The sequence below is a fragment of the Sorex fumeus genome, unplaced genomic scaffold (genome assembly GCF_029834395.1).
Source record: "Sorex fumeus unplaced genomic scaffold, SorFum_2.1 ptg000041l, whole genome shotgun sequence".
Taxonomy (NCBI): Eukaryota; Metazoa; Chordata; class Mammalia; order Eulipotyphla; family Soricidae; genus Sorex; species Sorex fumeus.
Window position 1 is genome coordinate 6,398,345 of NW_026606098.1, and position 22,128 is coordinate 6,420,472.

The 22,128-nt window shown below is 48.5% G+C and overlaps 1 protein-coding gene across 1 annotated transcript in view; it reads right to left on the reverse strand.

Annotated features, from left to right (window-relative positions):
- Positions 1–3,719: 3,719 nt before the first annotated feature.
- Positions 3,720–22,128, reverse strand: part of MCM3AP (minichromosome maintenance complex component 3 associated protein) — a 43,930-nt gene continuing 25,521 nt past the window's right edge. The window contains exons 20-28 of the mRNA XM_056119546.1: positions 20,434–20,587; positions 16,270–16,540; positions 15,831–15,928; positions 14,164–14,554; positions 12,944–13,201; positions 11,971–12,100; positions 8,580–8,786; positions 6,071–6,221; positions 3,720–3,997 (exon numbers count right to left, since the gene is read on the reverse strand). Of these exons, the coding sequence (XP_055975521.1) occupies positions 3,839–3,997; positions 6,071–6,221; positions 8,580–8,786; positions 11,971–12,100; positions 12,944–13,201; positions 14,164–14,554; positions 15,831–15,928; positions 16,270–16,540; positions 20,434–20,587 (1,819 nt within the window). The 3' untranslated portion in view covers positions 3,720–3,838. The remainder of the gene's footprint in view (positions 3,998–6,070; positions 6,222–8,579; positions 8,787–11,970; positions 12,101–12,943; positions 13,202–14,163; positions 14,555–15,830; positions 15,929–16,269; positions 16,541–20,433; positions 20,588–22,128) is intronic.

Consider the following 22,128-nt stretch of genomic DNA (forward strand, 5'->3'; position numbering starts at 1 on the left):
CATGCAGGAGTAACTTTGCTTAAAGTTTTCATCTCCTCTGGTTGAGTACTAAAATCCCTCTACTGCATAATAAAAAAACTAATTACTTATACGCTACTTCCGCCACAGGAACTTTCAGACCTAGTGCAACTGAGGGCCAACATATAATCTAGTTCCCTTGCCAGAACATGGTGAATAGATCTGGAAAAGGGAGTTCTAGAGTACACAGGCAAACATCTAGATCCCTTCTTGAGGGGCCATGGCAGTACTTGTTCTACAATCGGCACTCTATCACAAAGTCCTTTTGCGTTCGGAGAGGAGGTAAAGGTTCACCCCATATGATGGATGAGATGTCCAGATGATTAACCCTTTGCATGCAAAGGGGGATGGGGACCAGAAGACAGTACAGGGGTTGTTTGCCTTGCATGTGACCAATCCTGGTTTGGTCCCTAGCACCACATGGTCTTCCAAGTCTATCCAGAAGTGCCAGGAGTGATCCCTGAGAACATCTGGGTGAGGCCCATAACACACCCCCAAAAACCAAAAAGGGAGAACAGAATGAAGTCATTGACCATGTCCAAATATTAACCACCTCACTCCATTCCATGTTTTTTCACTAGCAGGGATGTCTGAAGTAACTATGATCTCTGACCAGGGTGAGAATGTTAGGTTGCAGCAGTATTGGAGTCCATAGACCTGTAAGATCCATAAGGATCCATAAGCTAGTCCTTCCAAGTAGAGAGATGAGAAATGAGTCGGTGGCACGCTGGGAGGAAAACACAGACCCAACTGTTGGAAGTTACATTAGTATTAGTCTGCCCCATTCTAGAAAAGCATTTCCGTGACTGGGTATGGATATTATCATGAGGACCAACAAAGTATGAAACATGACAGGAGTCTAGGTACTAAAAGTTCCAGTATAACTTTCCCTGTGATGAGTCACCCTTTGTTCCCTCTACTCACTCCCACAATAAAGGTGCCCATCTTGGTAATTTCTTTAGGTTCACTATACGTTTGGTTCTCTCAGGGGTAATATTGGAGTCTACTACTAGGGATTATGCACATTTATCTACTAACGACTAGCTGGGGGCTGAAGAGAGCTCATAGGCTGCATGGATGCTTTGTATGCCAGAGGGTCCAGAACTAATCCTTGGCACTACATAGTCCCCCAAGCAGCGAGGGAGTGACTCCCAAGTTCAGAGGCAGAATAGTCCCAAACATTACTGGATGTGGCCCAAAAAACAACAAAGATAATAATGGCCAACTGGTGCACAAGAGAGATGATTAGCCATCTCTTCTCAGAGCATGAGAACACTAGCCAGGGGTGAAGAATTTTCCAGCCCAGGGCTCCTGAGTTAGAACCAGGAAGAAGGGTTGTGGCTACCTCACTGTCTCTTGTTCTTGTTACAAGGGGTTCTAATCCGTGGGTTAATTCAGCTGTGTGTGTGGGTTCCACTGGAGAACTTTATAGTACTATCTTCCTTACTCAGGACTACCTGGCTGTGGGGGTGGCATTAAGCAACTTATTGCTTCAGATAATTGCTTCATCCTCTCCCAAATAATCTGTTTCCCAAAAGTGCCACTGTGCTTAGCATTTCTTCTCTCTCACTATCAATCCTGTAGCCAAAAGTTCACAGGGTAGGTGAAATGTCCATTTCCTGTTGCTTCTGCCCTTTCTTCCAACTCCAGGCCAATAAAGTGAATTGCTGTCAGTTTGCTTACAAATCCCATACATGACTTCAATTTTTGTAAGTCTCATAATGTGGTATCCTGGTTAACCCACATGCAGAGAAAAGCTTGCAAAATCCAGCAGCAGTATCCACACAGATTAAGGCCTTCAGACACCAGCACAGGCCCAGTGACTTGCACTTTTTAATGTCTAGTTGCTGGATCTGACAGTTTTCCTGTCCACCACCAGGGGGTGCGAGAAGGACAGGCCCTCCAGAGAGGCAATTTAGAGATCTAAGTATCTCATTGGCAGTGCTGTCTTCAGCTAGTTCCCACAGCAGTGTTGGCTTGCAGTGACCAGACATGTGAAGTAGCTACTAAACTAAGTCAGAAGAACACCTCGTCACAGTATCATGAGTCACTGGAGCTGAGGCGGCATCCTGTGGCTTCTGGGAAGGGGATTCAGCTGAGAGCAACAACATGCCACAGAGATAGTCCAGTCTCAAGCAAAGAACATCTCTCCCAAGGCTTTTCCCATAATCCACAGCCCCCTACATCCTTCCCTAGAGCAGCTTGTTGTATTGAAACCATTATGCCAAACACACAGTGAGCCCCTAGTGAACTAGCCAACTGTCAGGTATGGTGGCTGGGCCTGAGCCCTTGTGTGAAGATTCTGCTGTTCACAAGTCAGCCCAGTGACTACTAGGCTACTATCTTCATGACCTACCTCTACCCATAAGTTGTGGCCTTGCAGGGAGGGAGCTGTATCCACGTGCTGCTGCCTGCCAGGAAGTGGTGGTCTGGGGCAGGGCATTGATAGATGTGGCAGATCTCAAATGCAGGGAGTTCCCAAGAAGGTGGGGGGGGGGGGGGGGGGGGGGGGGGAGGGAGATGAGGAATAAATAGTTCTCCTGTATTCCCAGAATTGGTGGGAAGTTTTACAGACTGAAAAAGATGGCAGATGTTTTCTAACATGACCAAATACCTCATTCTCATGTGCTTCCCTACAATGTGGTATTCACCCTGGAAAACATACACAGGTGTAGCTGACAGTATGGCTATATGACCGGGAAACATGGACACTAACACGATCTAGGGCTTATGGCTTAAAGATACACATGCCATGAATAAGCTGGGAGATACCATCCACAAAGGTCACAGACTGATGGTCATATAACAAAGTTTATTAGGAAAGGCAATGGTTAAATACAGGCTGAGGAAGAATGCCAGTGTGCACTAACGAGCAGGTGGTGAAGGGATGCAGGGTATTGTTATGACGAGGAAGAAGCTGAGTGAGTACTGTCCTTGATACGCTAAAGCAGAGGCAAGGTTGAAGTATTGCTGACACCCAGAGATGTCTGCGTCCCACATCTCAAGCCATCAGCTGCCAGCAAATCAGGAGAAATTAACCTATGTTATTCTTAGAAATTTCCCCTGGCAACAGTCCAACAGCCCGGTTCCCTGAGAAGTCAGGACCTGGAGCATTCCCTAGAGGCCCAGCGCCGCTAGGGGTCAAGGTGTTGTGCCAGGGAGAACTCTGGCACAACACACAGGTATGTCTAGATCACATGTGGTTGTCCTACTTATGGTGCCCAATATGCCACTGTGAAGAAGAAAGTGACTGTGTCTGTATACTGACAGATGCTCTTCCCGGGATAGTGCCCAAAGTGGTCTGGCCTATCCCCTCCCCTGGTAATATTAATACCTCACACTGCTGCCCCGGTTCTCAGCTCACCCTCCCAAGCACCTCCCAGTCACTCTGTTCCCTCCTCCCAAACCCATCTTTCCTGCTTCTGGTTGTCCTGGTTACATGTACAATTGCTGGCTCTCAGATGCGAGCTGCAAAGGCCCCTGCTCACATCATCAGCTGGTGCAACTTTGCTGAGCCTACAAGCAAAAACACATTATCGCTCACTACACCTGAAGATAAAAGCTGAAATTCTCTCAGATTATCTGCTGAGGGGTGACAGTCTGAGGAGATGATGGAAACAAAAGAACATCAGAGTTGTCTCCAGGGAGGAAACAGCCTTTCACAAATCTTGGGAAGCCACCTCAGATACTCATATGGTTTATTTGCATGATCAATATCACATTTACAACATGCATCAAGCATCTGAGAATAACATTATTTTGTGTAAAAGCAAAAATCTTCTGGAGAGAGCCCCCCCCCCACACTTCAAGTCCAGCTTGCTCAAATGTCCACCATGTCCAGGAGTGCAGACAGATGGAGCTCCGAGGCTACGTCCTCCTCCTTGTAACTGCAGATCATCTGTTCTAGGTGTGCCAGCCGGTCTGTCAGACAGCTTTCTGCTCCCTCTGACGGCTGTGGCCACTCCCTTGTCCTCTCATTCTGTTTAAATAAAAAGGGATGGGAAATAGACTGGGTATAGCCATAACCCAAGTATGTTCTTGGCAAAGCCACCAGGCCTGGCTCAGGTCAGAAGCCAGGCCTGGGGGGACAGCTGGGTGCAGTAGTCTCCACCCCAGCTTCAACAAATATCCATCTTCCTCCTTCCAGTCTACACAGGAACAGACAGCTTCTCCTGCACATGCAATGTCTGCTTTCTATTTATTCTGTCATGACAGCTTCCAGTGTAGTCACTTCTGCAAAGTATCTCCATCAGGAGCCAAAACTACTCTACCCGCCACCTTTACCCAACATGATAAGCAGAGTTCCACCTTCACATACACAGTTTGTTTCCTTCCATGCAGGACAGCTGATGCTGGAAAAAGAATTTTTGTGCTAATTTAGTTTCTTTTGAGAATTTTTTGTTGTTTTTGGACCACACTTGCTGTGCTCAGGGCTTACTCCCTGCTCTGTGCTCAGGGAATCACTCTTGACAGGGCTCTGGAGATGATATGGGGTGCTGGGAATCAAACCAGGGTTGCCTGTGTGCAAGTCAAATGCCCTACCTGCTCTATCACTCTGCCCCCACCCCCCTCCCCAGAGCAGAATTATTAAGAACAATTTTGTCTTGCTTTTTGGGCCACAACAGGGTCACACCCAGCTCAGTGCTCAGGGGTCACTCCTGGTGGTGCTGGGGGGACCCATACAAAGCATGAGCACTAGTCTGCAGGGTAATCTCTCCAGCCCCAAGAACAAGTAAATTGGTTTTGTTTTTTGTTGTGGCTATTCCTGGTTCTGAACTCAGCCCCTGGGAAAAGGAAAGCTGAATTATCGCTCAGGCACCAAGAACAAAAGTTTATAGTTCTTCGCCAAGCTAGAATGGAAACAGCATTTCATCTCAGACTGGCCCTATCCTCCAGTGGAGGGTTCCAACAGCCAATCCAGAAGCCCGCTTTTCACATGTGCAGCGTTGTAGATTTATGACTCAAAAGTTTTTATTTACATATATATTTAAATTATTATGTACTAGCTGCACCATAGACAGGAGTTGTATCAGAGAACACCAAGAGTGGCAAGATCAGCAGGCACCCCAGTCCAGGAAGTACAGCTCAGGGAGCCAGGCTTGAACTGTGGCAGCCTTAGCAGACAGCACAATCTAAGCTGGCACTTTGGCTAAGTGGCAGGGATGTGTACAAGGACTGCTACAGCAGCATGAGCCTCAGCAGGTCCTGCAGCCGGAGTGAGGCCTGTCACTCCAACATCACCCATAGCAATTTGAATGGAACAGAGGAAGAGAATAAACAAAAGCAGCTATATGAAATGTGGTGGTTAGGGCTAGAGTGATAGTACAGCAGGCAGGAAACTTTCCTTGCACATAACCAACCCAGGTTCCGTACCTAACATCCTATATGGTCCCATGAGCCCTGCTAGGAGTGATCCCAAGAAAACAAAAAACAAAACATTTTGGAATGGGGCTGGAGTGACAATATAGCGGATGTGGTTCTTGACTTGTACGCAGCCAACCAGGAACTGATCTCCAAATCCCACAAGGAGCTATCCCTGAGCCACGAATAAGCCCTGAGCACTACCATGTGTGGTCCCAAAACAAACCAAAAAAAGCACTGGGATGACACTTACAGTGCAAGGGCACATGCTGTCATGCACTGACTAGGGTTCAATCCCTAGTGCTGCATGTGCTTTGGCTTGTCAGCCACCCAAGGCAGAATAACAAGCCTAACAAGCCTCTGAGAGGGCAGCTCCAGCTGTCAACAATGCCCACCCCCATCACCCACATCTTCTCCTCCAGGAAAGCTGGTTGGAGATAAGGGTGGGCATGCTCAGGCCTGCACAGCATGTGCTCCACAAGTCACTGTTTTTCTGACACCTTCCTGCCTGTCGATGGCCTGGGTTTCACTCACTTCTTGAGCACATGGCTGTCCTCTGGCAAGAAGAACTGATTTGGTCTCCAAAACACTGAAAGTATGACAGTGAATGATCTGTCATCAGAATGCCTAAGAAGCTGAGACACACCCTTTCTATCTTGGACTTTTCATGAACAGTAAAAACTCCTCTCACCTGAGGGCTGGCAGCTGATGACACTTTTTTTACGGGCTCAATGATCTGAGGCAGAGACACAAGAGTCTGAGGAAGGTAGAGTGGGAGGGAAGTGGAATCTGCAAAGGCTTGGGAGTCTTCAGACAGCCACTGCTGAAGCTGGTCTTCAAATCTGAAATAGTCAAATGCAAAAATGTCACTACCAATTTTCTTCTAAAAAGAATTCAATGTTTGGAAGCTCTGATAGAACTATGTAACGTTGGGGCCACAGTGATAGTATAGTAGGTAGGGCATTTGCCGTGCATGCAGCTGACCTGGTTTGATCCCTGGCACTCCAAATGGTCCCCCAAACCTGCCAGGAGTGATCCCTGAGCATGCAGCCAAGATTAAGTCCTGAGCACTGCCAGGTGTGCCCCAAAAGCAACACCCCTGCCCAAAACCAAGGAATTATACGTAACTTCAATTGGAAAGCTAACATACACACAGAAAATGTTTCATTTCCTTCCTTTACAAACCCACTGGTTTAAATTTGATAGGAAAGTGGAGTTCATGCCCAACTCAATCAGCCAATCAGTGGCTGAATAAATAGGAGTACTCCTACATAAATAAATAAATAAATTTGATAGGAAAGGTGGCATTTTTCCTGAAACAACTGCTTTTTTTTTTTTTTTTTTTTTGCTTTTTGGGTCACACCTGGCAATGCACAGGGGCTACTCCTGGCTCTGCACTCAGGAATTACCCCTGGCAGTGCTTGGGTGACCATATGGGATGCTGAGAATCGAACCTGGGTCGGCTGCGTGCAAGACAAACGCCCTCCCCACTGTGCTAATGCTCCAGCCCGAAACAACTGCTTTTATCTGCTACTAAGCACAGTAATACTGGATTTCTCGGTAATACTGGATTCTCTTGTTTGGCTTATTTTGATATCGTGTGTGTATAATTAATCATTATCTCATTACAAATAATCCAAATGTACCAATGCTGCTTAGAAGTTTAGGATTAATTCAACCCCACCAAGAGTGATCCCTGAGTACAGAGCCAGGAGAAACCCTTAGCCCCACAAATATGTGGCTGAAACAATCCCCCCTTCACACATATCAAAAAACAAACCAAAACAAACCTAAAAAACCCAAACTGCTTACCTAGCTGACTAAGAACTGCTGGGATGGCCCCTGGGCACTCTAAGCACCACTTGAGAGGCACCTCCCTGCCAAATACTCTTAGTATTAAAGAAATCTACTTAAGAATGAATAATATAACTACTTAAACATTTATACTATCAAAAGAACATTTATACTACTTAAAAGAATGGAATTACTCAGGCCAATGTAGGCAGACCCAAAGAAGCATTCTTATGTAAGAGCAGAGAAAGCAGAGATAAAAAATAATAAAAATAATGACTGATTCAAGAGTCTGGAGATAGTACAGGGGGTAAAGGTGCTTGCTTTGCACAGAGTCAACCCAGGTTTAATCCCCAGCATCCCATATGGTCTCTTGAGCCCGCCAAGAGTGATCCCTGAGTACAGAGCCAGGAATAAGCCCTGAGCATTACCACATGTAGCCCAAAATTGAACAAACAAGACAAATATACCAAAACCAATGCAAAATTATGTCCCACCACCACAAAATGCATGCCAAGTAGTCTCTCACACATACAGGTCTGGCCAAGATAGCAAATGGTCTGTCTGACCTAATTACTCCAACAATGGGGACCTGGGAAACCAGGATAGTCAGCTTCTCTCCCAGCACCTATTTATGAAGCTCGCACCAAACACAGCAATATTCTAGGCCTAGCTGTGGGGAGGAGACCTGTCTGAGGGCAGCAGCAGGCAGACATGCTGGGGGGAGGGCCAGAGAGACTCCCAAGAAGCGCTTTTTAAATACTAGTTGGAGCCACATTCGCAGTGGGTGCTCAGGGGTTTGCATAGTCCAAAAAGCATTTGCATAGACACCACATGGCGACATGGGGAGGCACAGGATGTGAGGGTCTCCAGGGACTCACATGCAAAAGGAAGAACAAGTGCAAAGACTTTTTTGCCCAGGAAAGAAAACGGGATCAAATCACTCAGGAATCTCTGATTCTAGGTGAAGCAAAAGCCCACAGGAGTCTCCTCTGCACTCAGGACCCCCAGAGCCCCCTCAGGGCCCCCTCATCCTGCACTCAAGATATCCAGGTGACCACTCACCCTGCACTCAGGACACCCAGGACCTCTCACACTGCATTCAGGACATCCAGGTGACCCTCATCCTGCACTCAGGACACCCAGGACCCTCTCACCCTGCACTCAGGTCACCCAATCACCCAGGTGACTGGAGTCATAGTGAGCACTTGCAGAGCACGAGACCCCAGTGCTTGCCATGTATTTTTCCTTTGTAATGCTGAAGATTTTCAGTAAAAAATAATCTCCAGTAAGAGAAGATTCCAGCTCCACCAGCCCGAGCCTGCACTTGGAGTCTATGTCACTTCGCACGCCAGCACAAGGACCAGGAATGCCCAGGACGGACACACGAGTGGCAGGGGCAGCCTTACCTCTGGCTCTCCTCCTTCTCCAGTAGCAGGCTGCTGGACAGACACTGGGTCAGCAGCTCCTGAGCAGACGCACCACGCACCAACTCCTCCACGCTAGGGGCCCTCCTCTCTTGGTTGGACACCGCACTCCTCCTCCCTTTCCGGTGCACAGGAAGCAATGGAGTGGGAAAGCTATTTGCAGAAAAATGAACAGATCTGCTCCCAGGGCTGAAAGAACAAGTGAGATGGTCAGTCAGAAAAGGGCAGAGAAAAGGCACCTTCAGCCCAGCCAGCAGTCAGCCTCCTGCACCAGTCCCTTCCGAGGGCTCATCCGGGCAGTGTTGCCTTGCATAGGTCAGCAGCAGCTTTACAGCTCTTTCCCAGTGTGGGCCGTAGTGGAACTTTCTTTAACACCTGTCAGGGCCACATGTCTGAGCGAGGAGCAGGTCTAGTCCCTGGGCTACTACTCTAGAAGCCTCATCTGCCCTCCCCTGCTGGGTTCACTGGCTTAATGCCCCACACATACTGGCTGCTCTGGACTTTATCCGTGCTTCACCTGCTCTAACTTCACTTCATGCTTTGACCCTGCTTTATCATCCAAGATGTTCTCAGACACAGTGTACATTTCCTCAACCTGTAAACTTCACAATGATTTTTTTTCAAGATCAGCAGGAAGCAAATGGTTTGAGGGTGGGAACTGTAGCTCAGCAGAGTACCTGCCTTACTGTGTGAGGCTCTTGAGTTCAGCCCCTGGCACCACCACAGGGAAAACAGACTTAAGTTTGAAAACTGACACTTCTCTTTCCTCATCAGCCCAGTGCTCATTACTGAAGGTTGTATTTATCCCTTTGGGATCCCAGAGAGCTTTGTGCCCCTAACCAGGGTTTGCTGTGGTCAAGAAGTGTAAAAACTATGGGGCTGGAGTGATAGTGCAGTGGGTAGGACATTTGCTTTGCACACGGCCGACCCAGGTTCAATTCCCAGTATCCCATATGGTCCCCTGATCACTGCCAGGAGTAATTCCTGAGTGCAAAGTCAGGAGTAACCCCTGTGCATCGCCAGGTGTAACCCAAAAAGCCAAAAGAAAAAAAAGAAGTGTAAAAAATGTATTTGCGCACAAGAAAGGGATGATGATGTGTGTGTTGGCGGGATGTCTGGGCAGCTCTCTCTCTCTTGTCGCCCACGTTTGGTGTTCTCAAGCTGCTGTGTATGGACTGGATCGGTGGCTCCTCTGTGCTCTGCTTCTGTGTGTGCTGCTATGCTCTTTTCTGTCTGTCTCTCTATATCTGACCGTAGTCTTTCCTCTGGTCTCTTTCGATCTCTCTCTCTGAAGCCCTTCTGTTTCTTTCTCTGGAGCGCTTCTGCTTCTCTCTCTCTCGCTCTGGATTCTGACTCTGACTCCTTCTGCTCTTACAGTCTTAACTTACATAGCAATCACACGGGGTGGTGATACAAAGGTGGGGTGAACATTAACAAATCAACAAAGAAAGGTAAGGCCACTCCTCCAGGAGATTAACTCAAGGATAAAATCTCATCTAAAGAGATTACTTGGGATTACTAGGAGATCCACTTAAGGGGAGGATCCCATCCAGGGTGTGTCACTTTTTCTTTCCTCAGCTACTCACTGTCACTGTCCTCCCATTGTTCATCGATTTGCTCGAGCGGGCCCAGTAACGTCTCACATATTGTGAGACTTATTGTTACTGTGTTTGGCATATCGAATACGTCACGGGTAGCTTGTCAGGCTTTGCCGTGTCAGCAAGATACTCTCAGTAGCTTGCCGGGCTCTTCGAGTGGGGCGGAGGAATCAAATCTGGGCCGACCCACTGTGCTATTGCTCCAGCCCTTAACTAGCCCTAGTAAATCTACTTCTAATATTTCTAACAATGTTATTCTGTATGAGCACAGTAAGAGATATAACAACTTAAAGTTTGGTTCTTCCTGAGGATCTCTCACTATTATATTCCAGACCACAGTTCTCAGGCGAGGTTAGTCTTCCTAACCCCAGCAGGGTCCTAATTTCGTCGTTACTTCTGGATCATGACAGCATTTGTCCATGATCATGCTCTTAACTAATTGAGCACTGTGGTGCTTTGGTCTGGCCCATTTCGATGCCAGGGTGGCTCACAGCTTGCCCTGGGTCCATTCAGTCCCTCACTGGGACCCTGCTTTTAGGGTGCTAGGAAATAAGGATGACTGAATCGAGAAAGCAGATGCCCAGGAGTAAATATTATTCGTAGTCAATCAACTCCCAAGTTACAAAGCATAATATTATAACTATCTTCCTGTGTCCACACAGAAAGGACATTGTTTTAAGGTAAACTAAGTTCCCTACGGCAAGGCTGAAAGGATAAACCCAATGTTATCCTACAAGGAGCATTTCTAGATGCAGCCAGCTGTGCTCTGATCACCAGCTAACCTCTAGTCAGCTCTAAGGACGGAACTATTGATGATATCCCTGACTGGGTCTCCAATGCCCAGAGCTGTGCCCACTGCTAAAAAGGCAATCATTTATCAGTGATTGTTCTAGTGATGCTGGGAAGTAAATGCAAGGCCTCACCTCAAACATGCCAAGGCAAATCCCAGACCATCAGAGGAATTATCTTCTATCCAAGTTAGGTAAGAAATGATGAAGAACGGGTATAAGTTTGGAGGCGAAAGATGTAGGAAGGGCAAGAATGAATGATTTAACAAAAGCATTTCATACCTACTGCAATAATCACTTATTTTCCTGCCATGGTGGCAAATTACACAAATAGCCTTGTATTAAGAACCATCTGTTACCATCTATGCTGTAAAGTCCATTATATAATAACACATGTGCTAATGTTTTATGTAGTATCTTTTTGAGGAAAGTTTTTGTTTCAGTTTGGCGGCAACAATTGGTGGTACTCAGGGCTCACTCCTGGCTCTGTGCTCAGGGCTCTCTGTTAGTGGCTGGGGGTACCACAGGTAGTACAGGGGAATGAACCTGGGTTAGCCATGTGCAAGGCAAGTGCCCCACCAGCTGTCATATCAGTCCAGTCTTTATTTACTATTCCTGAATGATGTTCCTCTGTGAGTTGAGATGTCAGCTCCTTCTGTCTGTGCCTTTCCAATCATGATAAGTTTCAGGGCTCAGTTCATCTGCTTATGAAACAAGAGGCAACTCTTCCTGGCTCGAGAATTTTCAATCAGGGACTATCTATTCCTTGAGGGTTTTTTAGAATCTGGATCCAGAAAAATCCAAGTTTTTCCTAAGATTTGATCCGGTCTCACTGCCCTCTGCTGCAGCTGGGGCATGTTTAAACACACATGCTGGATATGGGCCTCACTGCCACAGCTGGGACATGTTTACAGACATGCTGGACTTGACTCTCACTGTCATAGCTGGGGTACGTTTACAGACACACACATTGGACCCAGGTCTCACCACTCCTGTCGTAGCTGTAGCTCCTTCTGCGTCTGCATCCGGGCTTTTTCCCATGACAAAGGAATGTCATAGTCTTCCAAATCATTTTTAAAGTAATACACACAGATTTGACCATCTTCACTCAGAGCCTCTGAGAAAATACAAAGAAATAGGAACATTAGTGGGAGACTACTACCATCATCTGACCCCACAAAATGTTCTGATCAGTCAGTTAGTTCTATAAGGTAGAGAAACGGCTCAAAGCGCTGAGTGCAGGTTGTGTAAGGGGGGAGGAGCTGTCTGTCCTCAACACCTGGTCTCTAAACTCCTGAGCTGGAAAAGTTCCTGAGCACTGCCAGGCGTGGCCTCCAAACCAAGAATAAAAATGAAACCTCACAGTTCTACAGGCCCTGGGCTTGTGCCCAGTGCTCTCATTGGTGTCAATGGTCACTTGTGGTCCGGACAGAACCACAGCCCACCGCAAGGCTGATCCTACTACCTGGAGTCAAGCAAGTCTGAAACTGCTTTGAAAAGCTCTATAAGTGGAAGTGCCTACATTGAGCTTCCTCTGTATCTCTAAGTCTCTGAAGTCACTGGTCTGAAGAAGAGGTCAGGAGAACAGGTAAGCAGAACATGTGTGTGTGTGTGTGTGTGTGTGTGTGTGTGTGTGTTTGTGTGTGAGAGAGAGAGAGAGAGAGACAGAGAGAGAGAGAAACTGTGTGTGTGGGTGTGAGAGATTCTGTGTTTGTGTGTATGAGACTATGTTTGTGCGAAAGAGAGGCTGTGTGTGTGACTGAGTGTGACAGAGAGACTATGTGACTGTGCGTGTGAGAGACTGTGTGTGTGAGATAGAGAGTGAGAGACAGAGACAGAGAGACAGAGAGAGAGAAAGAAACAGAAGAGACTTTGTGTGAGAGACCAAAAAATCATCTTTCTCTGCTATAACGACACTAGAAATCAAACAAGCAGTCACACAACACTGCATGCACAGTACCTGGTGTGACCGGAAGCCTGGGGGGTGTCCAGTCCCTCAGCTTGTGATTGATGCACAAGGCGATGACATCGTCCCAAGGGATCTCAGCCACTGAGGGCCCCGCGCCTTGGTCCAGGGAAGGGTTCCTGCTCCTCCAGCGGCAGTAGGTTCTATGGAGCAGGTTTTCCACCTGGCACTGGAGGACGGGCTGGGTGTGGTGAGAGCTGGGGATCTGGGCTGCATACTCGATGAGCATGGAGCAGACGGGGCGCCAGGGGGCTGGGGGGAAGCACCAGGATCAGGCACCACCAAACATGGGCCGTGCACTTCTGTGAAGCACCACAATGCTGGCAAGCCAATCTGGCATGAACCTAGCGCGGCTGCTGAGTTCTGGGTTGCCTGGACACAATTACACGCCACAGGCTGCCAGAGCTCTGAGCTTGAGCATGTCTGAGTGTGAGCCTGGGCTGAGCGCTCTGCTCACATTGGCTTCTTCAGGTATGAGCTTTCTGGCCGACCAAATAACGCCAGATATCAGGAAAGTTCTAAGGCTCTGTGCCAAAGCAAAACAGCCTGCCCAGGCATGCCACTCCCCACAGCGACCACTGCAAGGGAAGGGGCAGTGTCCTCTCCAGGCCAGGGGAATGTCCCAATAAAGTCAGAGGTCTCACCCAGCTCAGCCTGGGCCCCTAAGAGCACTGAGGTCCGTCAGCAATAGGTGATGCTCAGAGGGGCTGATGCTGACATGGCTACAGAGCCGCCCCCAGCCAAAGCAGGAAGGGCAGAAACCAAAGGTCTGGCAGCTGTGCTCCTCCAACAAGATTTGCTCCCACCCTCTGGGCCAAGAGACACCCCAGCTCAGTTAGAGGGTAAGGGACAACAGTCTGCATGGCTGCTTATCGCTAGTCTACAAGGCAGGTGGGGAAGACATGGGAGAAGAGGAACAGGTGCGGGAGACACAGGAGAGATAGAGGATATAGGAGCAGGTGTGGGAAGCACGGGAGGGGACAGAGGACCAAGGAACAGATGCAGGAGGCAAAGGAAGGACAGAGGAACAGGTGTGGGAGGCATGGGAGGGAACAGAGGGCAGTAGAGCAGGTATGGGAGGCATGGGAGGGACAAACAAACGGATGGGGGAGGCACGGGAGGGGACAGAGGAGCAGGTGCGGGAGGTACAGGAGGGCAGAGGGCAAGAAAGGAGACAATGCAGGGTGTGGCAGTGCCCTACCATGAGCATGTACCTTCTGGGGGTGGAAGGTCCATCTGCGGGAGCTGGAAGCCCAGCACGGCCTGCTTCAGCCAGGCCAAGTGCTCCAGGCTATTCCAGTGCAGGTGAGGTAGCAGCCGGCTGCCACCCGTCCTGGCAAACTCAGTGACAGGCCAGGACAGGTCACACAGCCGCGCAGAGGATACCACAGCGGCTAGGAAGTGCAGCACGCTGTTGAAGAGTTCAATGATGGCGCCAGGCTCCTGTGAGGCCAGCCCACCCAGCCGCCGTTCCCTCCGGTCGTGGAAGAAGCGACTGCTGAATTCTCGGGCAACCCCATCTTCCACGTATTGGACCAGAGTCTGGCAGCAAAGGTCCAGGGCTCGGGGGCAGTGCAAGAGCAGCCACCGTACAGCTTGAGACACCTGGGGAGCAGAGAAAGACATGGGCACATGTGTGCCCACAGCCACAACCCCTGCTGGCGCCCTGGACGCCAACCATGGGGCAGGTTACTGAGTCTCCAGCCCTGCTCACCATCTTCTTCGGAAGCAGGCCGTCTCTGCCCAGGACATGGCCTCGCACTACACCTGGCACAATCCTGTGTGTGGCAACCTGGTTCCTGGCACCTGTCAGCAAGATGCTCTCTTCTCCTCTTCAAACCCAGGAGTCAGGCCCGCCAAGCCAGGCTCTGCCGCCCACCCCCACGACTTGTAAGTCAGGTGACTCATGAGTGGCTCTAGCCTAAACCTTTAATTAAGAAATGCTGGAAATGTTTATGATGTTTATGAAGCTATTTTATTTATTGTGTCTATCGTAAGGTAAGGTAAAGGTAAAGGCCCTCCCGTTGATCGTCGATTTGCTCGAGCGGGCCCAGTAATGTCTCCATTGGAGACTTTGTTGTTACTGTGTCTGGCATATCAAATACGTCACGGGGAGCTTGCCAGGCTCTGCCGTGCGGGCAAGATACTCTCGGTAGCTTGCCGAGCTCTCCGAGAGGCGCGGAGGAATCGAACTCGGGTTGGCCATGTTGGCCGCTTGTAAGGCGAACACCCTACCGTTGGGTCTATGAGCTGATTTTATTTTTCTTAAATTTTATTTTACTTTTATTTTTAGTAACCTGTCAAAACACAAACTGAGAAATCCAAGTTCTAATGTGGACTAAAGTCAAGGAAAAAAAAGGAATGGGAAAAACTGGAGTACCTGTTGGCCTTTAAAAATGCTGAACTCAGCCATGAACTGTCTCTGAGTGCCATTCAAGCACGTCAATGGCCTTGATTCAGAGACTCACAAATGAATCTCGGAATGGATTAGCGCACTAGAGATGTATCCAGACCCTAGTCATTTACAGTTTTAGAATCCCAGGAGTGCACAACCTCTCACGATATTCATAATAAGTGATAGAAAATAAATTATCTAACATCTGCCTGTGGCAGGCAGGCTTGAGTGATGATGGGAAAATTCAAAATAATGGTGGTGGGAAGGTGTAATGGGTGATGGATTAGAGTTGAAATATTGAATGCAATCAATGTGAACAACCTTATGAAAATAAAATATTTTAAAAATTAAAAATGCTGAACTTCACATCCTGACGCCTTTGCAGTGAACTGCCAGCCTGCTTGGCAGAAAATCACTGAGAGGCAACCGCAGGAACTCTTGAGTACCACTTGGAACCCCCATCCCTTCCCAAAAGGCCAACATTACCTTGATCGTGCCTTGAGAATCATTGACAGTTTCTGGGATCTCAAGAATGGAAAAGTCTGAAATCAGCTTAGCAGACACCAGATCCTGAAGCATGAGACCTTAGGGAAGAGGACGGTTACCTGAGGATGCTCCCAGTTGTTGTACTCTGCCACTCAGTGCTGCCAGCCAAAACGCATACTGCAGTGCTTCCTCAGATCCAATAAGAGTCCAATACACACATACATGCACGCACACACATATACAAACACACCTGGACAGTCACATCTTCTCTCTCTCTTTCTCTCTCTCTCTCTCTCTCTCTCTCTCTCTCTCTCACACACACACACACACACATACACACACGCACACACACACACACACACACACACACACACACACACACACACTCACAGAGCCCAGCCCTTTCACAGCCTCGCCCTAAGGAAATTCCCATACAAACCATCTTCTACTGCCTTCTGGCCTCCAGTCCCTCCTGGGCAGGGCACAAGGATGATGAGCGGAGGTGCAGGCTGGAAGGGCTTGGCCTGCAGGAGCTGCTGAAGCTGCAGCAACGCCGACAGCCGGGAGATGTCCTCCTCCTCCTCTTCCTCTGCCTGGTTTCCCAGCCTTGCCCTGGGTGGGAGTAGCAGCAGCAGCCCGCTGGCGCCCAGGAGTCCCTTCTGTGTCTCCACTACATCAAGGGCATAGTTGCTAAGGGGTCCGTGGGCCACCTGGAGCATCAGTGGAACACAACCAAAGAGACAGGTGAGCGCAGTCAGAAGCTCTCTGAGCTTAAGCGGCCCCAATGAGTGAGGATAGCTGCCCAATGGGGATCCAGTACCATGGAACAAAGTCTGGTCACATTTCTCTGAGCCCAACAGCTCCCCTAAAATGCAGACCAGCCTGTAATGACAAAAGACAGAGGACAGGCAGCAGCAGACCAAGGCTGCAGAAAGCAGTATGGAACTGGGATGCGACAGAGAGGCAATGCTCAGGGACATAGCTGTGTGGTGGCAGGAGCCAGGACACCATGCCACAACTCAGAGCAGAGGGCAGCAGGTTATCCAGCCCTTGCAGGTGTCTCAGGGAGAATCTTGGCCTGACATGGGGGAACTGCACACCAGACCCCTCACTGAGTCCTAAGGTACAAGCTGTTGCCCATCCAAGCAGGAGCCAGAACCACAGTGGACAGAACTCCAGAGTCTGATGATCAGCTCCCTGCACCTCAGGCACCACAGGGCAAAGACCTCCATCATAAAGGAGTAAGACCAGAAGCACTGAGGGAAACCCAGAATTATAAAGTACAAGAAGATTAATTTGTCTGACCCCAGCATCACATTGTTTCCTGAGCACCACCAAGAGCAATGTCTGAGCACAGAGGCAGGAGCACCGCTGAGCACTGTTGGATGTAGACAAGGAAGAAGGAAGAAAGAAGAACAACAGAAACATAATCAGAATAAGAAAACAGAAGGGCCAGAACAACAGTACAGTAGGCAGAGAGCTTGCCTTGTATACAGCTGACTCAGGTTTAATCACTGGCACCACAAATGGTTCTCTGAGCCCAAGCCCACCAGGAGTGACCCAAGCCCTGTCAGGTATGGAATGAAAAAAGAGCAAGGAAACAATCCTCATCCATATGGAATAAAAGTTCAACAGAATATCAAAGAAACCTCTTAGAACACAATAGAAAAAAACAAGCCAGATAACAAGAGATGGGCAGGAGATGAGCTCCTAGGACAGGAGACGTCTCCTGCAAGGGTTCAAGAGAAGAAGACAGGAGAAAGATAGGAAGAGATCTGAGACAAGCATGTCCCCAGCATCAGAGCACCATGTGACTCGCAGAAGAGCAGGTTTTGGGAGGCCAGAGGCCAACAGAAGAGACCGACCTGCAGAGCCCAGAGCCCAGCTAGAAAGAAACAGAGAGTAAACATGTCGGCAGCATCACAGGATGGCATCAGTGGAGCCAAACAGGCCAGAAAAGTCCCTCCAACGTCCATTTCTCTGAGCAGAGTTACACTGTGATGCAAAAGTGAGGGTTTCCAGAGCAGAACAGAGAAAATCTGCAGTTTATGAAAGGAACTAAACCAAGTAAGCCAGGTGCCCGGGGGAGGTGAGTCATGCTGTCAAGCACACAACCCTGTGAAAGCATGAATCGACTCTGCTCTCACTACCCGGCAGCACTGGGCACATACCAGCAAACATCAGCCTCAGGGACCATCCATGCGAGAAGGAACTGCACAGACCGGCATTTTTACTTCTTTCCATCTCAGTTTTCTCTCCAGAAAAGGAGGTATAAGGACACTGGGAGCTGACCCAGGGGAGAGCAGATGAGGGCCAGTTTAGCTGACATAGCCTCACCCTCATCCCAGAGGGAGCACCAGGAAAGAATCATGCTTCAAGGAGGGAGAGATGAGCTGCACATCCCTTCCAAGGCCAGGCCCAAATGGGTGTTGCCATCTCTCTGTGCTGAGAGCTGCTTCAGGAGAAGCCACATGGCAGGAACACAAACAAGCAAGTCTGGAGCAGGCCCTCCCTCTGCTGTTCTCGGCAAGCCCCCCAACCCATTTCCACCTAACCTCTGACTGACAAAAGTGGAGGTGAACCAGGTAATCTGTCTCTGCCCTAATTAGCACCTAGCAAGAACACAAGGCACCACACCGAGAGGTGGCAGTGTGACTGGGGCACGGGGATGCACCAGGGCTACTAGGAAGACAGTGCTGCCCCCAACACTTACCCACCAGCAGGTGTCCACCCCAGAACTGAAGAAGGTATTAATCTCAGGGATGGGTATTTGATCATTGTATAACCGAAACCCAAGCACAAAAATTTGTAAATCTACAACTGTACCTCATGGTGTTTCACTAATAAAAATTTAAAAAAAAAAAAGAAATCTGATTGCAGTTGTAAACATTCAGATAATAAAACAAAATACATAACTTAAAAAAAAAAAAGAACCGAAGAAGGAAGAAGGAGCAACAGAATCACACACTAGAAGGCAAAACTGCTCTGTTAGGACTGTAGGAGAAAAGACGCGCCTAACTACACCTGAAAGGCAGGTGTGTAGTGGGCTCTAAATCGCAACATTAATGTTCCCCTATTCTGTATGACCTTATCATTTACTGATTTATCATTATTATTTAATACTGTCTATTTACTCTATCACTTGTTTATTTCTGCATTGCCAGGGATCAAACCCAGGGTCTCAAGGCAAGTGTTCTCCAGATGAGTTGCACTCCCAAGCCCTGTGTTGCATATTTTTTAAGCTAGGGGCTGGAGCGATAGCACAGTGGGTAGGGCGTTCGCCTTACAAGCGGCCAACATGGCCGACCCGAGTTCGATTCCTCCGCCCCTCTCGGAGAGCCCGGCAAGCTACCGAGAGTATTCGATATGCCAGATACAGTAACCACAAAGTCTCCAATGGAGACGTTACTGGGCCCGCTCTAGCAAATCGACGATCAACGGGAGGGCCTTTACCTTTACCTTTTATATGTGCATTACTTTAAAAAAAAAATGGGGCATCCCATGCAGTACTCAGGGGGTCTCAAGGTCACTCCCAATGACATAGAACCAGATAGTGAAGTATTCTGGGCACATCCAAGGGCTCAAACATGAATTCGGGGTCTCAGGCTGCAAGGTCAGCACTACACTGGAGCTCTTCCCAACTCAAGGCATTACTTTATATTCAGGACACACAGTGAGTGCACAGAATGGAAAATCAAAAGACACAAAAACCTGTGGCCAAGCTACAACCTGAAGGATGCAGACAGAAGGGCAATGACGCTCTGTGCAGGCAGTGCTATCATGCTGGAGGGAGAATGAGCAAGGACACGGGCACAAAGATGGAGATGACCACGGACATGTGTATATGGAGGGAGAATGAGCAGGGACATGTTTGTGTGTGTGTGTGTGTGTGTATGTGTTTGTGTGTGTGTGTGTGTGTGTGAGGAGAACAAGCAAGGACATACCTGTGAAGAGGGAGAACAAGCAGGGACATGCGTGGGTGGAGGGAGAGGGATAAGCGTGTGGGGAGGGAGAAGGAAGAGAGACACGTGTGTAAAGGGAGAATGATAACGAATATGTGTGTTTAGAGGGAGAATGAGCAGGGAAATGTGTGTGTGGGTGTGTGTGTGTGTGAAAGGAGAACAAGCAGGGATGTGCATGGAGGGAGAATGAGCAGGGACATGTGTGCGTGGAGGGAGAATGAGCAGAGACGTGTGTTGTGTTTGTGTGTGTGTGTGTGTGTGTGTGTGTGTGTGTAAGGAGAACAAGCAGAGATACACAAATGTAGAGGGAGAACAAGCAGGCACATGCATGTGTGGAGGGAGAAAGAACAGGGACAAGTGTGTGTAAAGGGAGAATGATGACGAATATATGTGTTTAGAGGGAGAATGAGCAGGGAAATGTGTGTGTGTGTGTGTACACGAAGAAAGAGCAGGGACACGCACATGTGTGTGAAGGGAGAATGAGCAGGGACATGCGTGTGTGGAGAAAACAAGCAGAGACCTATGTGTGGAGACTTAAGATCAGCCACATGACCCCACCCAAGGGCACTTTCATGATCAACAGGCTCTAGGGATGAGCAAAAACAAGAGCAGAGTGAGTACATAAAGTAACCGTTACTCACCTTCACACAAACACTGACAGAAACCGTCTGACCCCCTTTACTGCTGAGAGTGTTAAACAACGTGAGGGTCTGAATACCACCAGCATCGCCATAAGTGTCGTCCACAAATCCATCATCTCCCATGAACTTGACCTTTAACCAATCTGTTAGAAGTCTGGGAAAAGAGAACAGAAAGAATACTTGAAGAAAATTCTGAATTTGAACTATAACTATCAGGAAAGAAGTTAAAAAAAGACAGCCTAGACCCACAGACAATGACTCTTACAGGCAAATGGATCTACTGGTATGGGGGTGGGGGGGAATGTTGAAACCAAACCTAGTATGCTCAGGGGTCACTAGGGGATCCTATAAGGTGCTGAGGATTGGACTGGGGTTGGCCATATGTAAAGCAAGAGTCTCAGCCCTGTACTGTCTATTCAGCACCATGAAGTGATGTAGCAGAACACAGTATGATTTTATTTCACTCTTTGGGGGATTCCAGGGATGGAGCCCAGCTCTCATACCCAGAAGGCATACTCTGAAAGGAACTCTGCTGGCTGTTTGGTGAAGGGGAAAGCACCTGGGGAATGAGTTCATCCTGAAGCAGAAGCAAGGGTGCAGAGTGACAGAAGAGGTAGCTAAAGTTTAAGTTTATAGGTTTTAAAACACAGATTTCTAGCTACAGCTAATGAGTCATACACATTTTAAGATAAACTTCTCATACTTGACATCTTAAAACTTTTCTGTGACATAAAGTTCCTCGTGACATTAGCAAATTATGAGAGGTGCCATAATTATGAATCTTCATTCATTCCTAAAGCACTGCAACCTATCTCTTGCCCCTCCTGCTGGCTGTGATGGACACAAATGGGCAGCCCTGCCTCGTGCCTGAGAAGTGCCAGCACATCCCGAGGCTGCACTTGCTCATAAGTGTGAGGGCAGTGCTCTGGGTGCTGTGGCCCTCTCTCACTCACTCTTAAGTGTGGGGGCAGAGACTCACCCTCAGTACAGAAACACCATGGGGCCATGGCGTCACTCGTCCCAGCCAGGACTCTATGTCTGTACTGCTCACTCGGGGGCGAGGTGCTGTATACTGCTGGCTGCCATGTGGCACTTGTGAACCCAGAATTAATTCCCCCTCAGTGTACAGGGGACACTAGGGACTTAAATTTGTGACTGTGTGCTGGTAAGATGGGTTCTTGAACACTGCACCACCCCTCCAGACACTGCAACTCCCATCTGTGCACAGCTAAGACAAATGTTTGAGGTGACTTTCTCTTTTCTTAGCCTGAACATGCTCAACAAGAGCCAGGAGCCAAATGGAGCAGCAGTGCACAGGCCAATCTTCGAGAGAGAAGACAGCTGATACTCCCACCACTGAGGGGAATGCTGAAGGGTTCGCTGATTCTCAGGCATAGTTACCAGCAACCTAGCAATTCCACTCCAAGGCCTTTAACCCAGAGAAATGCAGCCACACACCTACACCATTACACATACTGTTCTAGGCAGTCTGAGAAAAACAAAAAACATCCAAATGTCTACCACTGGACAAGCAGAGAAAAAAATGTGTTACATTCACATAAAGGAGTATGAATCAGTAAGACAAAAAAAAGGTTGTCTTACTGCACTGACCCATGCTATATGAATGAGCCCAGACTGAGCCCAGATAGGGTGGTTGCTAAGTGACAGATGCCAGCACAGAAGACCCCACACACA